General features: G+C 48.2%; 6 protein-coding genes across 6 annotated transcripts; 2 read left to right on the top strand and 4 right to left on the bottom strand.

The window, feature by feature from the left end:
- Window positions 1-247: 247 nt before the first annotated feature.
- Window positions 248-1581, top strand: DFJ58DRAFT_730946 (Golgin subfamily A member 7/ERF4 family-domain-containing protein; the record flags this gene model as incomplete). The annotated part of the gene is made up of 4 exons (XM_041385968.1): window positions 248-897; window positions 958-1150; window positions 1201-1350; window positions 1402-1581. The coding sequence occupies 4 exons, from the start codon at window positions 248-250 to the stop codon at window positions 1579-1581; spliced, it is 1173 nt and encodes a 390-aa protein (XP_041240957.1).
- A 2226-nt stretch (window positions 1582-3807) lies between these two features.
- Window positions 3808-6112, top strand: DFJ58DRAFT_893948 (uncharacterized protein; the record flags this gene model as incomplete). The annotated part of the gene is made up of 6 exons (XM_041394819.1): window positions 3808-4359; window positions 4422-4483; window positions 4541-4627; window positions 4678-4863; window positions 4904-5875; window positions 5927-6112. The coding sequence occupies exons 1-6, from the start codon at window positions 4002-4004 to the stop codon at window positions 6110-6112; spliced, it is 1851 nt and encodes a 616-aa protein (XP_041240956.1). The 5' UTR covers window positions 3808-4001.
- A 938-nt stretch (window positions 6113-7050) lies between these two features.
- DFJ58DRAFT_512399 (uncharacterized protein) lies at window positions 7051-8458 on the bottom strand. The gene is made up of 6 exons (XM_041380761.1): window positions 8254-8458; window positions 8080-8202; window positions 7901-8031; window positions 7467-7854; window positions 7240-7419; window positions 7051-7187 (listed from the first exon to the last, which is right to left on the bottom strand). The coding sequence occupies exons 2-5, from the start codon at window positions 8168-8170 to the stop codon at window positions 7295-7297; spliced, it is 735 nt and encodes a 244-aa protein (XP_041240955.1). The 5' UTR covers window positions 8171-8202; window positions 8254-8458; the 3' UTR covers window positions 7051-7187; window positions 7240-7294.
- Window positions 7971-9244, bottom strand: DFJ58DRAFT_512346 (uncharacterized protein). The gene is made up of 6 exons (XM_041380760.1): window positions 9212-9244; window positions 8821-9157; window positions 8747-8771; window positions 8254-8696; window positions 8080-8202; window positions 7971-8031 (listed from the first exon to the last, which is right to left on the bottom strand). The coding sequence occupies exons 2-5, from the start codon at window positions 9099-9101 to the stop codon at window positions 8181-8183; spliced, it is 771 nt and encodes a 256-aa protein (XP_041240954.1). The 5' UTR covers window positions 9102-9157; window positions 9212-9244; the 3' UTR covers window positions 7971-8031; window positions 8080-8180.
- Window positions 9245-9818: 574 nt separating this feature from the next.
- DFJ58DRAFT_801413 (P-loop containing nucleoside triphosphate hydrolase protein) lies at window positions 9819-12860 on the bottom strand. Its single transcript, XM_041390872.1, is given in 20 exon segments — window positions 9819-9836; window positions 9882-9897; window positions 9910-9917; window positions 9928-10045; window positions 10055-10160; window positions 10222-10318; window positions 10384-10540; window positions 10602-10628; window positions 10652-10813; window positions 10864-11043; window positions 11090-11171; window positions 11223-11334; window positions 11385-11478; window positions 11527-11657; window positions 11710-11832; window positions 11880-12174; window positions 12237-12314; window positions 12356-12380; window positions 12434-12744; window positions 12781-12860. 15 exon segments carry the CDS (start codon window positions 12703-12705, stop codon window positions 10055-10057), a joined length of 1941 nt encoding a protein of 646 aa, XP_041240953.1. The 5' UTR covers window positions 12706-12744; window positions 12781-12860; the 3' UTR covers window positions 9819-9836; window positions 9882-9897; window positions 9910-9917; window positions 9928-10045.
- A 585-nt stretch (window positions 12861-13445) lies between these two features.
- DFJ58DRAFT_747493 (P-loop containing nucleoside triphosphate hydrolase protein) lies at window positions 13446-16873 on the bottom strand. The gene is made up of 14 exons (XM_041387527.1): window positions 16114-16873; window positions 16036-16060; window positions 15617-15986; window positions 15527-15564; window positions 15351-15474; window positions 15170-15300; window positions 14862-15121; window positions 14724-14805; window positions 14498-14677; window positions 14161-14444; window positions 13994-14097; window positions 13848-13944; window positions 13659-13793; window positions 13446-13599 (listed from the first exon to the last, which is right to left on the bottom strand). Exons 1-13 carry the CDS (start codon window positions 16377-16379, stop codon window positions 13688-13690), a joined length of 2067 nt encoding a protein of 688 aa, XP_041240952.1. The 5' UTR covers window positions 16380-16873; the 3' UTR covers window positions 13446-13599; window positions 13659-13687.
- Between the last annotated feature and the right edge of the window lie 696 nt (window positions 16874-17569).

The following is a 17569-nucleotide window of genomic DNA, read 5'->3' as shown; positions in this document are numbered from 1 at the left end:
AAATGTATGTAGAGATGTTGAGATGTTAAATTTAATGCGACCAAATCTATTTCCGCTTCACCACATCCAACCTCGTCACTGAAATTCGTCCAAGTATCGGAATCAAACACTCATTCTATACCCTACTATCTAACCGGAGCATCCTCTGCCAAAGTGTCCGTTATCTCTCAGTCTTATATTGAATAACGCCAAACAGCCAGCCTCAGTGCTTTTCGACCTTGCATGTTCAATGCGACATTGACAAGTCATGACATCTCTTGAAATTCCCATGAACGATGAATCGACATCCCATATGCATTCTTCACAGATTTCTTCATCCACAGAGCCAACAACTCACAACACGCAGTTGTCTTCTTCTGCTACGTCAAGCCTCATTGTTCCGGCGCAGCCACCCTCTCAAGCAACCTCGTGGATACGCATGGACTTCACCAACGAGGAGACTTCAGGGGCGGAGCAAATGGAACTGAGAAAATTGGATAGTTTTGAAGTGGAGCACAAGGAAAAGGAGACCCCAGCCGAACAGCTGCCACTGAGCCCACCACTCACTCGCGTACCTACCACCGACAGTACGAGCGTGCGCATCTTAACACCGCCACTGGAAAATGAAGAAAGTCAAGGTCTGGAGGAGGTGGACATTGTTGAATGGTATCCCCTTGCACGCCCGGAGTCGTCAGCCAAGGTTGACAGCTTGTCCTTACACGACCTCGATATCGGTTCAGAGACAGATAAGAGACCTCGGAGGCGAACAAATCGTAAACCAGCGCATCTAAATCTTGAATTTAGGGAGCCTTCACCTCAGCCTTGGGATGTCATCGATCCGCCGCTTGACAGTGACCATGTCGAAGCTGGGTGTTACTCGCCTGTAAGGTCTCCAATGTACGCGTCTCAGCGAACTGGGTACGTTCTGATTTTTGCATGAGTGATTTCTTCTATGTTGATCTTGAATTTTCAACACAGGCGTAGACGACCCTTGATTCCCCACTCATCATACTACTATGGACCACCTCCATCAGACTCGGCCTACGGAACGTCTCCAGTTGGACAGATTGGTGTTCACCACCCTCGAGAAATTGTACGCATTGAAAGGGATTATGGCGGGGGGGAACTGACTCAGTTCTCTTCAATATATCCCATTGAACTTGACGGCCGAGTACTGCAAGCTCCTATCCTTAGTTTGGTTTTCTAACCCCAACTTGCTAGATAACACCGACTCAATTCATGGAGACCATCAACGACATCAACGAGCTTCTAATCTCCGCGCATAGCGTTCGGCACTCCTTTATATACAATTTTCTCGCAGTTGCCACACTGCACCTCTCGACCCTATTCATCACGTCACACTACGATAAGGTTTGTCTTTGTGCTCCCGTGTGGCGTACTTGCTGAACAAAGTTTGCATAGGAGATGCGGCGGCTAAAGCAAAAGATCGAGAGAATAAATACCCAAATTTATAACCCCGTTGGCCTCAACATTTTGTGGCCCCGGAACGTAGCTTTTCTTTTCGTAAGTATTTTCATCATTCAAGGGTCCTTGTGCTCATCATTACTCCACGACGATCCGTCGCTTGACAACAACAGCTAGAGATTGAATATTATGTGCGTAGTTTATGCGCCGTCGGTGCATTCTCATATCCGCGAAAGCTAACCATCCTTGTCCATCAGTGACCTTTTTGAGCGATATTGATGCTAGACACATTTCAACGACACACTTACTTATTGTACTACCTTGCCTATGTCATCCGGTACATAGATAATTTAATATGCTGAAATTGGGAGTATCAGTTTGCTAACCTGAAGTGCTGCCGAAGCCAATTATGTAATGTTTTAATGAGACAGGCACAGGAATGTTGATCTGATAAACTGGACGGTTTAGAACATGGACGTCACTCAACAAGTGGGTCGGCGGAGGGACGTATATAGCGCCGTGTGGGTGCTCGGCCCGTCCGAGGGGCTGAAATACGAGTGATCATTATTCCATGCAGTCTTGTATAATACATTGCTGAGCGCTGAAGCAACCGAGGAGGCTCTAGCGATCGTGATCGGTTGATAAGCTTGCTGTTAGGGAGTTGATCAACACTTCAGTTATTGGGGGGGGGCTAGAAGGACTCGGATCTTCGGTTATTTCAAGCAGGTGAATTGGGGTCCGATGACTCCGATCAGAAACAACTGTTTAGGCGTTTGAAATGAAGTACTACATATGGAGCATGCGATGCGCAAGGATGCGCGTCCCTTCAGAGCTTGATGCGGTAGACACGGCCAAGCCCATTAGTGGGCAATCGACGGCGGTCTGTGACTTGGCATCCAGGCTCGCTGGGCATTCCTGCGAGTTTCGACGTTGTGTGAACCAGAAACTAGATGACCTTTGTTCACCGACCTGAGTCTGTCACAGTTTATTCACCGACTTGACAGAGGTCAAGTATTTCAGGGCTGTTGAACGTTGAACAACCGTGAGAGGAGCGATTAAACTATTTCGAGTCAAAACTACAAGGGACTGCGGAAAGCGGTATCAAAACGGCATTGGCTGCGGAAGCAGTGGAAGCAGATAACACTCACATGTTTCACTTTCCCGAAATTGCAAGCCAAAAATCGGTGAACTCGGACGAATACAATAGTGGCAACAAGGTAGCGAGACAAGGGGTTTTAAGTTAATATGGCAAGCGCGGTCACTATCAGACAAGAGACAATTAGCGTGCATGTGGGGAAGAGCTTGGGAAGAGCAGCTCAGTTTACCGTATATGTGAATTCGCAGAGACTCTAACTATTCTGGGGCCGCGGTCGTTATCTATAAAGGGAAGTTCTGAGCCAGTGAGTACAACAATGTTCCTCCTCGGGGAAACATTGAATACATCCGCAAGAGAAGGAGCACCAACTCCTTACCTAAATCAAGAATTGTCGTTAGTATATACACCATCAGGCTTAGGCTAGGGAAATTGTAGCGAAAAGAAGCGCAAAGAAAGTTGTGCAGCTGTGAATATTTAATTCGATCCCTGTGATCATCCCCAAGTACTTAAATCCTTTCATGGTGAGAGGGAGGAAACTAGAAGCTTGCATAATGCCGGATGGACCCATGGATTCGAAGACCCGCACGAGACGGACAGAAGCGTGACGCACAGTAGTCTTGGTTGGTTGAGCCTATCAGTGGGGGTCGGAGAGCGAGAATAAGTACTTGAAAGCGCGTAGTTGTCAAGATTTAGACCCTCGAGCTTATAGCATTAAACATTGATCCGTGGGGGTGCGCTGGGTAAAATTTGAATTGCAAGGCGGAAGGACCTTATCGCAAGATCGCTGTGGTTCAGCTGACATCGATAACTCTCATGTTTGACATGTCATGTCATGGACGAACCTCTGATTCACCGAAAGCCCGGTGTACTGCTGGTGGTGGCTTCGCTTCACCCACTGGGGCATTCGTGAAAGGCACAAGGGCCCCTACGACTAGACAGCACTGTCTTAAAGACACTTGAAAGATAAAAAGCCCGGTGTACTATGTAGTAGCCTCGGTAAGTCGGACATTGATACTAAGCGAGTAGAGTCAGTTTGAGTCAAAGAGTGTGTTGACTACCGCGGGCCCGCACGTGCAAGGGCAAGCTGGCTATGTGCATGATTACCGTACGTCCCATCAAACTCAGAATGTAACGATCAACGCGGAAACTGAAGTCAGCAAAAAAAGGGTATGAAAGACGACCCCCCCTCCGCTATTACGTCACTGCCGCACTGACGAGTACTTTTGCCGTCGGCATAAAATGAAGTATAACGTTATTATTCAAAGATAAATTGCAAAAAAAAATTAATATGGGGGGTAAACTTGTGATTTGTCATCGCAAGACTAGGATCACCGACACATACATCGTATCTTATTCTCCTGACTTGACTGCTTTAGCTTCATTCTCAGTATCAACATTCTCTTTTCTCTTCTATATTGTCGCCCGCAGCGGGCTCGCGACTTTGAAACGGTAACGCCTCGCTCATTCATCCTATCTAGCTCGTCCAAGAGTCCATAATCTCATGGAGTTCCCCACCATGAACAACTTCTGGGATCTATCGCAAACTCCATCTCAGTTCTCTCAGCTTGGCGATAACGACTTTCTAGCTCTCCTTCAAAAACAATACCCCAATACAGTTCCGGACACCAATGCCACTGACGTTGGCGCCGTAAACCCCCAGAACATACAGAATCCTCCTTTGCCAAGTCTTACGCCGCCCTCTGACGATAGCAGCCCAAGTCCACCAAGTATTAATCATCCACGCTCAAGGCACCAGTCTACTTACTCCCGTGGCAATGAGAATGAGGAGTTCGCGCTCAAGCGCAAAGCAAGCGATGACGACATGGAGGAGGGTCCAAGTTCAAAGAATCAACACACTGGTCCGTGACCTATTGTTCCTCGTGTTTATCCATGACGTTTAAACTTCAATTTGCATAAGCAGATGATGACCCGAGCAGCATAAGGAAAGGCTCAGTATCCAGACGAAAGTCGGGAGGGTCTCAGGTTCGTGGCCCCCTTGGCTTCCAAAGCTACAATCAATTTAATTCACATCATATCAAGGATGACACACGGCTCCTCAAGCGAAAGGAACAAAATCGTGCTGCTCAACGCGCTTTCCGGGAACGAAAGGAAAAGCATGTCAAGGATGTGAGTCAATCGGCCCAATTCGTTGCTCTTGCTCACGGACCGGTTTTCAGTTGGAGGATAAAGTAGCCGCTCTCGAAGCAAAGAATAAGGACGCGCTGAGTGAAAATTCTAATTTACGAGATCTTCTCGCACGCCTTCAGGAGGAGAACCTTGCTCTCAAGCAAGCTCAATTCACATTCTCAATTCCGAAACCAATCGATCATTCACAGGCTTCTTCATCAGCATCACCTCCCACCGTCCAAACGCCATTTAGCTTCTTTGGCTCCCCTCCATCAGTACTACACCCCGCCCCCCCCTGCTCCCCGCTCCTCCCCTAAGCCATTTAGCGACATTGATTGGAGTTCATTGACAACGTTTGATCCCACGTTGCTCAACGCAATGGATGAAATCCCTTCAGGTCCAATGCAAGTTGATTCTTCGACTTCGCCATATGGCCAATATGCCTTGCCAGCTCCCAACCAGTACAAGACTCTCGCCACTAATACATTCTTCATGTCGTTTGCCGACACCGATCCCAATTCGTTCAATAATGGTCCTCCCAGCAATGAAATCGTTAATGACACTTCTAACGGTTTGAATCAATTCCCGTTCAATTTCCCCTCATCTTCGAATTCCTGGAACAGCACAAGAAATGGCCAATCCACAGCAGAATTCTCACAATCTGCAGGTCATTCCGACTATATGCAAAACCACACCCTAGACGAGCTTTTCGGCGGGACGTTCATGAACGGCCAAGGACCCGTTGACTTCAGCACACTAATGAAGAGTCCTCCCGCACCCACTATAAGTCCCGTGACACACGCAAACGGGAACGGGAACGGGCAATCACCACCCAGTAGCATATCCTCACAGAACTCCGTGGCTTCCCCCCTTTCCGCACATCCCTTGTCATCATCACCATCGTCGGCTAGCACGTCAAATGGTCAAAGTCCATTCAGCTGGACGATGTCCCGTCAAGACGCCGAAAGTCCACCCTCGGCTTCCGAATCGGCATCTAATGTAAATCCCGGAGTGCCTATGCCACATTATACAAGAGAGGATGTTGCCAAGCATATAGTTGCATCCGGTGACTCACCGTTTACGAGTCCACCATTCACACAGTCAGTGGTGCGCAAGACAAGTGATTTCTCCCAAGGTGGGAATATAATCTCTTGCGAGGGCTCACAATTCCCGAAGACGAAAGAGAGTCCGGCGAATGTCGAAGTTCTGAAAGCGTGGCGGACAATTACGTCACATCCTCAGTTTAAGGTTGGTGTCTAATCGTTTGGTGGGATGGCTTTTGTTGATTCAAGTTTTTAGGACGCCGATGTCAACCACCTATGTACGGAGTTCACGAAGAAGGCACGATGTGACGGGACAAAGGTTGTTTTAGAGCCAGAGGGTGTGCATCATATCTTGGAGACGTTCAAAGCAAAGTCGTTGGCCGAGCAGCAACAACAGCAGCAGCAGCAGCAGCAGCAAACGTCTCCCAGTTCATCGAACTAGCACTCACAGATTCCCATTTGTATTATGCATCCGCTAGATCATTTTTATACTGCTTTCTCATATTTTGTTCTCGCATTTTGCTATTTTTTTTCTATGTGATATTTCCTGACTATTGCATAGCCGCAGTGTATGAGTGAGGAATGGTACATAACAGTCCGGCTTATTGTACAATATGTGGTCTCGGGTTGTTAAATGAAAGCCCTTCGCTTGTAGATCCCCCCCTCAATATCCCTTGCTTCCTGGACACATCGTCTCACGTCAGTGAGTATCAGGGCTGAGAGAAAGACTCAAACTCACAAAGGTTTGCATTTCTGGTCCCGGCATACTAAAGGAAAGGTTTCGCTTGCAGATTCCAGATACGAGCATACTCTCCCCCTTTCTTCATTAGTTCATCGTGCGTGCCTTGTTCCTGGACGGATTCGTCATGTACCTGCAAACCATGTCAGCACGAGCATCATGATTAGCATTCAATATCCAGAGACCAAAACTCACAAAATGAGATCCGCATGTCGAGTGAGGTTCCCAAATCGGTGAGTGGAGAATATCATGGTCTTGTTGCCTCTCAACTTCCGCAGACGCTCGAAGAGATCTGCTCCACCAGTTATAACAATCCCATGTCATCTTGAGGAAACAGGGTAGCGTACCATGTTCGGCCGTGGGGTCCAGGGAGGCACTTGGCTCGTCAAATAACAGCATGCCAGCAGAAGACTCTGTTCTCGGTGGCCAACGAGCGCCATGAATGTGCGAGAGCTATTTGAAATATCAACATCGGCACCGGAGAGGTCAAGGGATGCACGTACACTGCAAGCCGCTGCATCTCCCCGCCGCTAAGGCTCAAATCCTCGGGAACACGGATACCCCCAACACTACGCACAAGAGAGAAGTCAATGGGGTCCTGTGAGTGCATAAATGGGAAATGCGGGTAGCTGTCTCTCACGGGGCGCCTGACATATGTGTTGAATCCGTCAGGAAGCTCGTCAATGAAATCTTCTGCGCCGCCGAGATGTGCGGCTTCGCGGATCTTATCGTCGTCATGTGCCAGAGCGGGGTTGCCAAGTCCGATGTTTTCATGTATCTGCCTGTGCGTTAGATACGTTGCTTCTGGCGTATGCGAGGATGAGACTCACGGAGAGGGAAAAGTGTGTATAGTCTTGGAAGAGGATGGACATGGCGGCACGGAGGTCAGCTAATCTGAGTTTTTTGATGTCTCGATTGTCGATGAGGATGGTGCCTTCTGTTAGGTCGTAGATGCGGGATATAAGTTTCAAGATCGTGCTCTTTCCAGAGCCGTTTGTTCCAACAATGACCTGTAATCACATTTAGAAAACGTCACCCTAAAAGCGGGATTACTTACGCAAAGTTGACCCGCACCAATCTTGAATGATACATTTCGGAGAGCACACCACTCTGCACCAGGGTACTGGAACGATACATTCCTGACATACATGGTTCAGAAATGCCTGGATAAAGCGGCTAATACCAATCAACCTGAACTCAACAGAAACACCACTCCTGAGAGTCTGCTGGTTCTCAGGGAATGATTCTACGCCATCCACCACCTTGTTCTCCACGTTCTCGATCTCATATAGCTTGCGTACCATGGTAAACTGCTTCGCAAGAGTTTTAATCGAAAACAATTTGGTGGGCATGAACGAACGAAAGGCGTATTCGATTAATATGAATGATGCCAAGGAGAGTAGGATCGTCGTTGACTTTTGGACGACGTACAGGACGAAGATTATCTGGTTGATTGATCAGCTTTATCGACTCCCAGTCAATCCTGAATACCTGAGGCAGTTCGTGCATTAGTTCGCGGAGGATAGAAACGACGCTCAGATTTTTCTTCACAGAATGGACATGGCGAATTTCCTCGAAGTCACCCGCATCGTCGCCGACGCGTTGGGCGGATTTGTAAAATTCTAGTCTCCTGTCACATTACATGAGGGTGTCAAGGTATGTCAACATACGTGCAGTGATATATTCGCTGAGGTTGCCTGCGACAAGTTCCTTGCGGTGTGAAACATCACCGACGAGTTTCTCCAGGCCTTGCATCCGCATGTAATCTCGATCAGTAGTGGTCGCAACCCAAACTACATCTCTGGCTCAGACAAATACTCAAAGCATCAGCTATATTGACCTACCCGAGGAGCTTGATATGTTTGGTCTTGTAAACCAAAGAATTATATATCGCGAACAGCCGAGAATAATGAGAAGGAGACCATCCTGTTGCTCCTGCAGGACTGTGAACAGAACCAAAATTTGAGGAGAGCATGCTAATAAGTGTCATTGTGATGCCCGTTGACATTTCGATGGTTTCCCAGGCTACGCTACGGCTCCAACGGGGCTTCACGGAGTGGAGCTGCTTCTGGACGGCAGGGTCTTCTATGGTGGGAAGGTCAAGGCGGGCCGCAGAATGGAATATTTGCCCAGCATGTAATTGTTCTATAGACCTGTCCATGAGAAGGACTACGAAGTGTTGGACGTATCGGAAAAGGCGTGATGCAACCTTGCATGCAAAGTGTCCAACTGCAGCGTGAATGAGAACTGTCGAGTCCATAGTATGTCTCTCTATCGCGGTAGGCACCTAGCTGCGAGATAAGTGGGCAGTGCAGACGTAAGCAAATGAGGCATTACAAGGCGTAGCAGCTGTCCAGAGTACCTGCGCAAAGACGTTATGAATGTATGTCGTCATCAGCTTTGTGACGTACCATAGAGAAACGGCGGGTATAAAAGAGTCTGAGACTGCCATTACCAAGTATATGGGGAAAAGCATCTGGACTCGTCTGATGCTGAGTACATCCTTTAACATGCGCAATACATAGGGCGTATTCTGGATCATCTGGGCACATGTCTCTACTATTGATGAGCCCGGTATGCGGAGCAAACTTGAATTTGTTTGGCGTTCCTCGTAGAGGTCCCATATACCGATGCGGGAATGCTTGACACGGCGAGCATCCTGAGGGTCGACTTTTCCTGCGCGTATTGCCATTCGTCTGCTTTTCCTGATGGTAGAATAACGAGAAGAAAAAAAGTCGGGGACAAGTTCTATTCCCAAGACTCCGAAAGAGACAGGCGTCAGGAAAATACCGAAATACGCACTGCAAAGATAAGGCAATGAACATCAGGTGGTATGGGAATGCAACATGACGCGTGAATCACTGCCAACTTTCTTGTTATCTTTATCCCTAGCGGCGGCGCACCGAAGCCCAAGTTAGGCTGAATCACGGTTTCGCATTTCCAGTACTATGCGCCGACATCCTGTGCCCGGCTTGTGTCTTCCTCGGAGCACCTTCCAATCGATTGGTTCCTTTACATAGCTCCACATGCAGCAGCATAGACTCGGGTGCAGAACCTACCACCAGCTTGAGTATGAGTACAGGAAGTATCGAGGCAGTGATTACTGCGTCCCCGATTCAAGGCAGGTGTCGAAATTCGATTGATTTGTGACAAGTTTGTGATGATATTCATTGATCGTGGTTCGGATGATATGACGCTAAGCAGCCAAAGGCACTAGCCCGACTCTGCAGAGCCCACGAAAGAGTAGATGAAGGTGGTGTCGAGTGACTAGCAGCCAGAGCGAGATCTAGAGACAAGGGTATGCATCATCATTTCAAAGGAGACATTAGCTTCAAGAATTGAGAGCCGTTTTTAGTTATGTAACATTTGCTGAGCTCATCAGAAGAAGAAGCAACAAATCAACGAAAACTCGTCGACCGAATTCAAATCGAAGAATTACATGCACATTGAATAATTTGCATCATGATTCATCATCAATATTTCTGTTGTTTTCCCGCGACCTGCTATTATGTAATAGTTTTATGCTGTGGTATGCCCGGGCTATATTATTGCATAGCTGTGGTATATACTTGAGGATGGATGCTTAGTATAAGAACGACATAGCAATCCTGGGTATTGTACAATGTGTGTCTCGGTATCTGGTAGTTAAATGAAAGCGTTTGCTTGCAGATTCCACATACGAGCATACTCTCCCCCTTTCGACATCAGTTCATCGTGCGTGCCTTGTTCCTGAACAGTTTGGTCCAAGTACCTGCAAAACACGTCAGCTTGCGTGAGCATTGCAATTGGTGTCCCAGGTGCCTGGTGCTCACAAAATAAGATCCGCATGCCGGGTGAGGTTCCCGAACCGGTGAGTGGAGAATATCATGGTCTTGTTGCCTCTCAACTTCCGGAGGCGCTCGAAAAGATCTATTCCACCAGCATCGATTGTATTGCTCTCAAACCTAACATCTCGAAGGAACAGGTCAGCGCACCGTGTTCGGCCATAGGGTCAAGGGAGGCACTCGGCTCATCGAATAATAACATGCCAGCGGAAGACTCTGTCTCGGAGGCCAACGAGCGCATGAATGTGCGAGAACTATTCAACAACTCAGCACCAGCACTGGAAAGGTCAAGGCATATCCACGTACACTGCAAGTCGTTGCCTTTGCCCGCCACTGAGGCCTAGATGATGGGGGAGGATGCCCCCAACGTCCTTTACCGCGGAGAAGTCGACGCGCTGCCCAGAGTCCATCCTTCAACGAGTGGTGCGTAGTAATCGCCCACGGGACGGTGCAGGTAGGAGTTGAATCCATGAAGGAGCTCGTTAATAAACTCCTCTGCACCGCCGAGACGGGCGGTTTCACGGATCTTGTCGTCATCATGTGCCAGCGTGGGGTTGCCAAGTCCAATGTTCTCGCGTATCTGTGTGCGTTAGGTAAACTGCTTCTGGGGTGTGCGAGGATAGAGCTCACATAGAGGGGGAAGTGTGTGAAGTCTTGGAAAAGGATGGACATGGCATTGCGGAGGTCAGCGAGCCTAAGAGTTTTGATGTCGCGGTTGTCGATAAGAATTATACCCTCTATGGGGTCGTAGATGCGGCAGATAAGGTTCAATATTGTACTCTTTCCAGAACCATTCGTCCCAACAATGACCTACAATGACGGTTAGAGAATGCTACCAAAAAGTTGGGGTACTTACGCAAAGTTGACCCGCTTCGATCTTGAATGATACATTTCGGAGAGCATACCCCTCTGCGCCAGGGTACTGAAACAATACATTTCTAACTTACATACTTCAGAAACGCCTGGATAAAAAAATAAAAAAAATCAACCTGAATTCGATGGAAATGCCACTCCTGAGAGACTGCTGGTCCTCTGGGAACGGTTCTGGGCCGTCCACTACCTTATTCTTCATATTATCTATAGCATGCATAGAGCATATATCTCCGCGAGAGGGGTCGTGCTGGACGGTGTCTCGGAGAGAGGCGGGGAACCAAACGAATTAGAAGTTTGATAGATCAGTATGAGTGACACCAAGGAAAGTGGGATGGTCATTTGCCTTTGCACGACGCGCAAGGTGAAGACAATCTGGTAGATTTGATCAGCTTCATCGACTCCTAGGTTGGTTCAGCATACCAGAGGCAATATGTGTATTATTTCTCGGAGGATGGATGACATGCTCAAACTATCTTTGACAGAACAGGTTTGTTCCAACTCTGAAACATTAATCGCATCATCGTCTACGCGCTTAGAGGATTCGTGAAATCCTGGTCTCAAGATTATCAAACTAATGCTGTCCTGTAAGGTGTGTCGACGTACGTGCAGCGATACATTCGCCAAGGTTGCCTGCGACAAGTTCCTTCCGGTAAAAATCCTCATCGACGATTTGGCACAGGCCTTTCATGCGAACATAACCTTCATTGGCCGTGGTCGCAACCCAAACTACTCGTAACTCAGACAAATCCTCGCGACATCAGCAGTTGACTTACCCAAGGACCTGGCCACTGTTCGTGTGTCATGCCAGTAAAATATAGATTGAAAAAGGCTGAGAACCCCAAGAAGGAGACCATCCTGTTGCTCTCGCAGGACTGTTATCAGAACTAAAAACTGAGAGAGCAGACGAAGAATTGTCGTGGCAATCTTCATCAACATCTCAACGGTCTGAAAACCTACGCCAGAGACCCAATAGTCAGACGTGGATATTCTTCCCATGGAAACCAATTCTTCATAGGTGGGTAAGTCGAGGCAAACTAAGGAGTTGAATATGCGCTTCCTGTGGAATGTCTTAATAGATTTGTGCAGGGAGGGTATTAGCGCCGAGCGTGTTTGAGAAAGCGTGTTGCAACTGCGCATGTAAGATGTCCTGCTGCAACATGAACGAGCACTATCGAGTCCGCAGTACGCGTCTCGATTACTGTCTCTGCCTAGATGCGAGATAAGTATGTAGTGACAAAGAAGACGTTACAAGGCCGAACAGTTGACCAGTGTACCTGCGCAAAGATGTTCAGCTAGGGAGTCGCCTACAGGCTCAGTCATAACATACCATAGGGAAACGGCAGGTGTAAGGGAAGCTAAGACTTCTATTACAAGAAATGCGGAGAGCGGCATCCAAGCTCGTCTGATGCTGAGTATGTCCTTCAACGTGCGCGATATATGCGGTACACTCTCAACTATCTGGGCATATGTCCACGCTATGCCGCCTATGCGGGACACATCAGTCTTGGGATCCTCGTAGAGGTCCCATATCCCCATGCGGGTGTGCCTAACACGACACTGAACATCCTTGGGATCGAGTTTGTTTGCAGGCGTCGTCATTCTTTTCTTTTTTTCCGATGGTGGAGGGGGGTGGAGGGAAAGTCGGGGATATGTTCTATTTGCATAGGCCAAGGCCCAAGAGGTGGGCGTTAGGCAAATCCCGAAGTGACCATACACTGCAGCAAAGTCAGAAAGAGAAGACGATTGGACATCAGATGACAGGCATCCATGAGGTGGGCACTGGGAATCCAACTGCATGACCCACATTGGGTGAGCTTTTCTCATCCCAAGCGGTGCACCAATAGTCCCATTGTCATTTTGTGTAGTATCTCAGGCGTACCGCCTGCGGAATTGAGAGGGTCAATGTTTTTTTTGCTAATTAATATTAGAGGGATTCTTTGGGACCGACCCGGAAATGCACAAGCGACTGACTCATTGACAGGCGGGCCACCCGACTATTAATTACGTACATTACAAAAGCAATGCGGACTCTTGTAGACTCCGTTAAACATGGAGTGCACTGGTTAACGTTCACCGTCAGCGTTACTGCCAGGTAATGGAACAGATGACTTAATATTGTGGTCGATATTAATGGGAACACTGCGGGTACCGGTTCTTGTTAAGAAACTCGTCCAAGTTAACGAAGGCATCACAAACCTCAAATTCAAAGCTAAGCGGGGGTGTTTGCATTAATGGGTAGATGCATACTTCATGGCGTGGTGTAGTGACAACCTAAGCAGAGTCCAGCTAAGTGCATATTGCACAGGTACTGTGACGTCACGCGTCAAGGCCTGTCTGGATGAAAACCTGCAGCTTTTTGTTCTTCGAATTGCTACGATACAGCTGCTACACTATCTCTAGTCCCGGCTTATTGTACAGTGTGTGGTCTCAGGTTGTTAAATGAAAGCCCTTCGCTTGTAGATCCCCCTCTCAATAATTCGCCGTGTGGGCCTTCTTCCCGGACACATCGTCCCACGTCAGTGAGTATTAGGGAGAGAAAGACTCAAACTCACGAAAGGTTTGCATTTCTGGCCCTGGATCGTTAAATGTAAGGTTTCGCTTGCAGATTCCAATTGGTAGCATAATATCCCCCCTTCTTAATTAGTTCGTCGTGTGTGCCCTGTTCCTGAATAGACCCGTCAAGGTACCTATGATGACCAACATCAGCACAAGCATTGGTGTTTGAGAAGCCTCAAAATCACAAAATGAGATCCGCGTGTCGGGTGAGATTCCCGAATCGGTGAGTGGAGAATATCATGGTCTTGTTGCCCCTCAACTTTCGCAGGTTCTCGAAGAGATCTAATTCCAGTATGAGACTCAAACTTGGCTCAGAAACAGGGAAGCACACCATCTTCAGCTGTAGGATCCAAGGAGGCGCTCGGCTCGTCGAATAACAGCATACCAGCGGAAGAGTTTTTATCGGTGACCAGGGAGCGCATGAATGTGCGTGAGCTAGTCAAACAATTGGTAAACAGTCAGCACCGGCACCCGAGACATCAAACCATAGTCACGTACACCGCAAGCCGCTGGTTTTGCCCACCGCTGAGGCCCGAAACAGTGGAAGTACGGAGACCCCCTATATTACGCACACTAGAGTAGTCAACAGGCCAATCGTCGGGCAGCACGGCCCCTTCAGGGAGGCACGCGTAGTGGTCTTGTACGGGGCGATCAATGTAAGTGTTGAATCCATCTGGGAGCTCCTCAATAAAGTCTCGTGCGCCGCCCATCTTGGCGGCTTCGCGGATCTTGTCATCATCTTGCGCGAGGCTGGGGTTGCCAAGTCCAATGTTCTCGCGTATCTGAGCATGCTTAGGTACATTGCGTTTCTGAAGTGTGTAAAGATTAGGCTCACCGATAGAGGAAAGTGCGTGTAGTCCTGGAAGAGGATGGACATAGCAGCACGGAGGTCAGCAAGTCTAAGGGTCTTGATGTCGCGGTTATTGACAAGAATCGTGCCCTCTGTCGGGTCGTAGATGCGGGATATGAGTTTCAAAATCGTACTTTTCCAGAGCCGTTTCCCTCCGACAATTACCTACGGTCACGGTTATAAAGAGGATAGCAAAAGTGGAGTGGCTTACACAAAGCTGACTAGCCTCGATCCTGAATGAAACATTCCGGAGAGCACACCTCTCTTCATCAGGGTACTGGAACGATACATTCCTGAAACACCATATACCTCAGAAACGCCTACATCGAGCAACGAAAAGTGGAGGAACCTGAATTCGACAGAAATGCCACTACTGAGGGACTCCTGGCTCTCGGGGAACCGTTCCATGCCGTCGACCACTTTGTTCTGGACGTTCTTGGACTCATATAGATTGCGTAGGCTGGCAAATATTACAGCAAGACTGAACACTTTGTACCGTGAAAGGTGTGTCGAAATAAATGAATTGGATGCATGTTCAATTAGCACGAGTGACGCAAAAGAGAGGGGGACCGTCATTGGCTTTCGCACGGCGCTCAGCATGAAGGCGATCTGGTTCATTTGGTCAGCTTCATCAAATGCCCTGTCAATCTTGCCTACCTCAGGCAGCTCTTGCATCGTTGCACGGAGAATCGATGCGATGCTCAGGCGTTTCTTTATAGAATGAGCTTCATACATTTCTCCAAACTCGCTCGCATCGTTGCCGAGGCGATGAGCGGATTCGCAAAATTCTGGCTCGTAATAAGTATGTCAAAATGAGGTAGAAGGTAAATCGACATACGTGAAGTAATATATTCGCCGAGGTTGCCTGCAACCAGCTCCTTACGGTGTGAAGAGTCATTACTGAGGATCCTCAGACCTTGCATGCGAATATAGTCTTTATTGGTCGTGGTTACGGGCCCAAACTACATGTATTTATGCTCAGACGAGTCTACAGAGCATCGATTGTTGACCTACCCCCCATACCAAAGATGCCGGGCACCGATGATCGTGTCCTATACAAACGCAACATAGATTGCGAGAATCCAAGAATCACAAGAAGTGGACCATCCTGCTGCTTCCGCAAGACTGTAAGTAGAACAAAAAGCTGAGAGAGCATACTAGTGGCCGTCGTTGCGAGGCTCGTTAACCCCTGAACAGCTTCCCATGCAAGGCTTGTGCCCATCATCCTATGATGCGCCGCAAAATCAAGCTGCATCTGAACAGCCGAGTCTGTAAAGGTGGGTAGGTCGAGGCGGGCCATCGAGTGGAATATGTGTGTAGCGTAAAATTGTTTGATAGACATGTTTATGGGGATCCTGATGCGGCTTTCGATGTGTTGGAGAAGGTGCGATGCGACTGCACATGTAACACGTCCTACTGCCACATGAATGACTACTGCTGTGTCAACAGTATGTGTCTCCATCGCAGTCTCCACCTATGTTCGAGATAAGTATGAAATAAAGGTGAAAACAAGATAGCACTACAAGTCGGAGCAATTGTCCATCGTACCTGCAAGAACACGTTATGATGTACAGGGAGTCACCTAAAGCTTTGTGACATACCACAGGGAGACAGCAGGTATAAGGGAGTCCAAGACTTGCACTACCAAGAATGCAGGAAGAAGCATCCGGACTCGTCTGATGTTGAGTATTTCCTTGAACATGCGCACCACGTAGGGCGTATTATCGCGTATTCGAACAAAGGTCTCCAATGTCGATGAATCCGATCTGCGTGGTAACCCTTTTCCACATTCCTCATAAAGGTCCCATATACCGATGCGAGTGCGCGTGACAGGGCGGAGGTCTAACTGTCTTGGACTTGTTGCCATTCGTATCTTCTCTGATGTCTGATTCTGGTGGGAGAACGGACTAGTAGGTTGAAGAATTATATGTAGTGGTTTAGGAGGAGAGCGCTAGGTAAATCCCGAATACTATACTGCAAAGTCAGAAGGATGAGGCTGTGGACGTCGGGTGGAATGGGAATATAAAAATGGATGGGAAATGCATTCTCATGGATCCCGGATAGACTTTTCGTGTCTTTCTTACATATCCCTAGTAGCGGCAGCGCATTGATACCTATATGCAAGGTGCGTCGACATCTCGCGCCCTCCGCCTACGTCTCGTTCTGAACTTCTGGTTGGAGAGTCAAAAAATGAGCATCGACCTTATGGACTATATCCTCGCAAGAGCATCACTATCTAAGATAATGACGGAAGATTGAATGTGCTGTGGTATCAATTAGATGATAGGCCCGGGATGTGAGAAATTGAAAAGTAGTGGGTTCTGGGATGCTTGGAGCTACAGCTCGCAAACTGAATTGAACAGCGGCAGTTGGGTATTCCTTCACACTGAGCTGTGTGTACTACTTACTTAGTAAGGGTGCCGGGATGAACGGCAGTACACCTCAGCAAACTCATCGGCATTTTTAAAAGACCCGCAACACAATGCCGTCGAGCGTAGCCACAACGTGAATTCAAGCTTAGTGCATGCACTTCGAGCACACCTCACAGGGCAAGCTCAGCTCCTCACGGGGCTCACGGCTGTGCTGGATGACGACGATGATGTCCTCGATGATGATTATCTGTCTGATTCTGATACATTACTTACGGCAGCTCTCAGATATGCCAGTGGCTCCCTTGCGGTGTCTATCACTGGTGATATCATGGTTCACGAGGGCCGTACGGTCAGATGCCTCGATGCAAAGACACTATTTTCGGTGTGTAGCGTAGTTTTATGAGAGGCGCTGGGAGTACTACTTGGAGTTGGCGAGTCGGACGGCTGCGAACGTGCAAGCTAGTAATAGTGTAAATCAACACGAATGAGCTACATCTACAGCAAGGAGAATCTATTCAGTGTGCACTCGACTTTTGATGATCAACCGAACGGAGTGGGCGTTAATAATTGTGGTGTTGACGGATGCCTGGTGCCTGCCGAACGTTACGATGACATTTGGTGGTAAGTGAACCCAGCTAGGCTGAGGGCTGAGCGCGGGAATCGAGCAGCCCTAATGCACGACGCA

This window comes from Suillus subalutaceus (genome assembly GCF_016647625.1).
Source record: "Suillus subalutaceus strain FC151 chromosome Unknown DFJ58scaffold_97, whole genome shotgun sequence".
Classification (NCBI taxonomy): Eukaryota; Fungi; Basidiomycota; class Agaricomycetes; order Boletales; family Suillaceae; genus Suillus; species Suillus subalutaceus.
The sequence above is the reverse complement of the archived record's forward strand: the minus strand, read 5'-3'. Positions and strand labels throughout refer to the sequence as shown.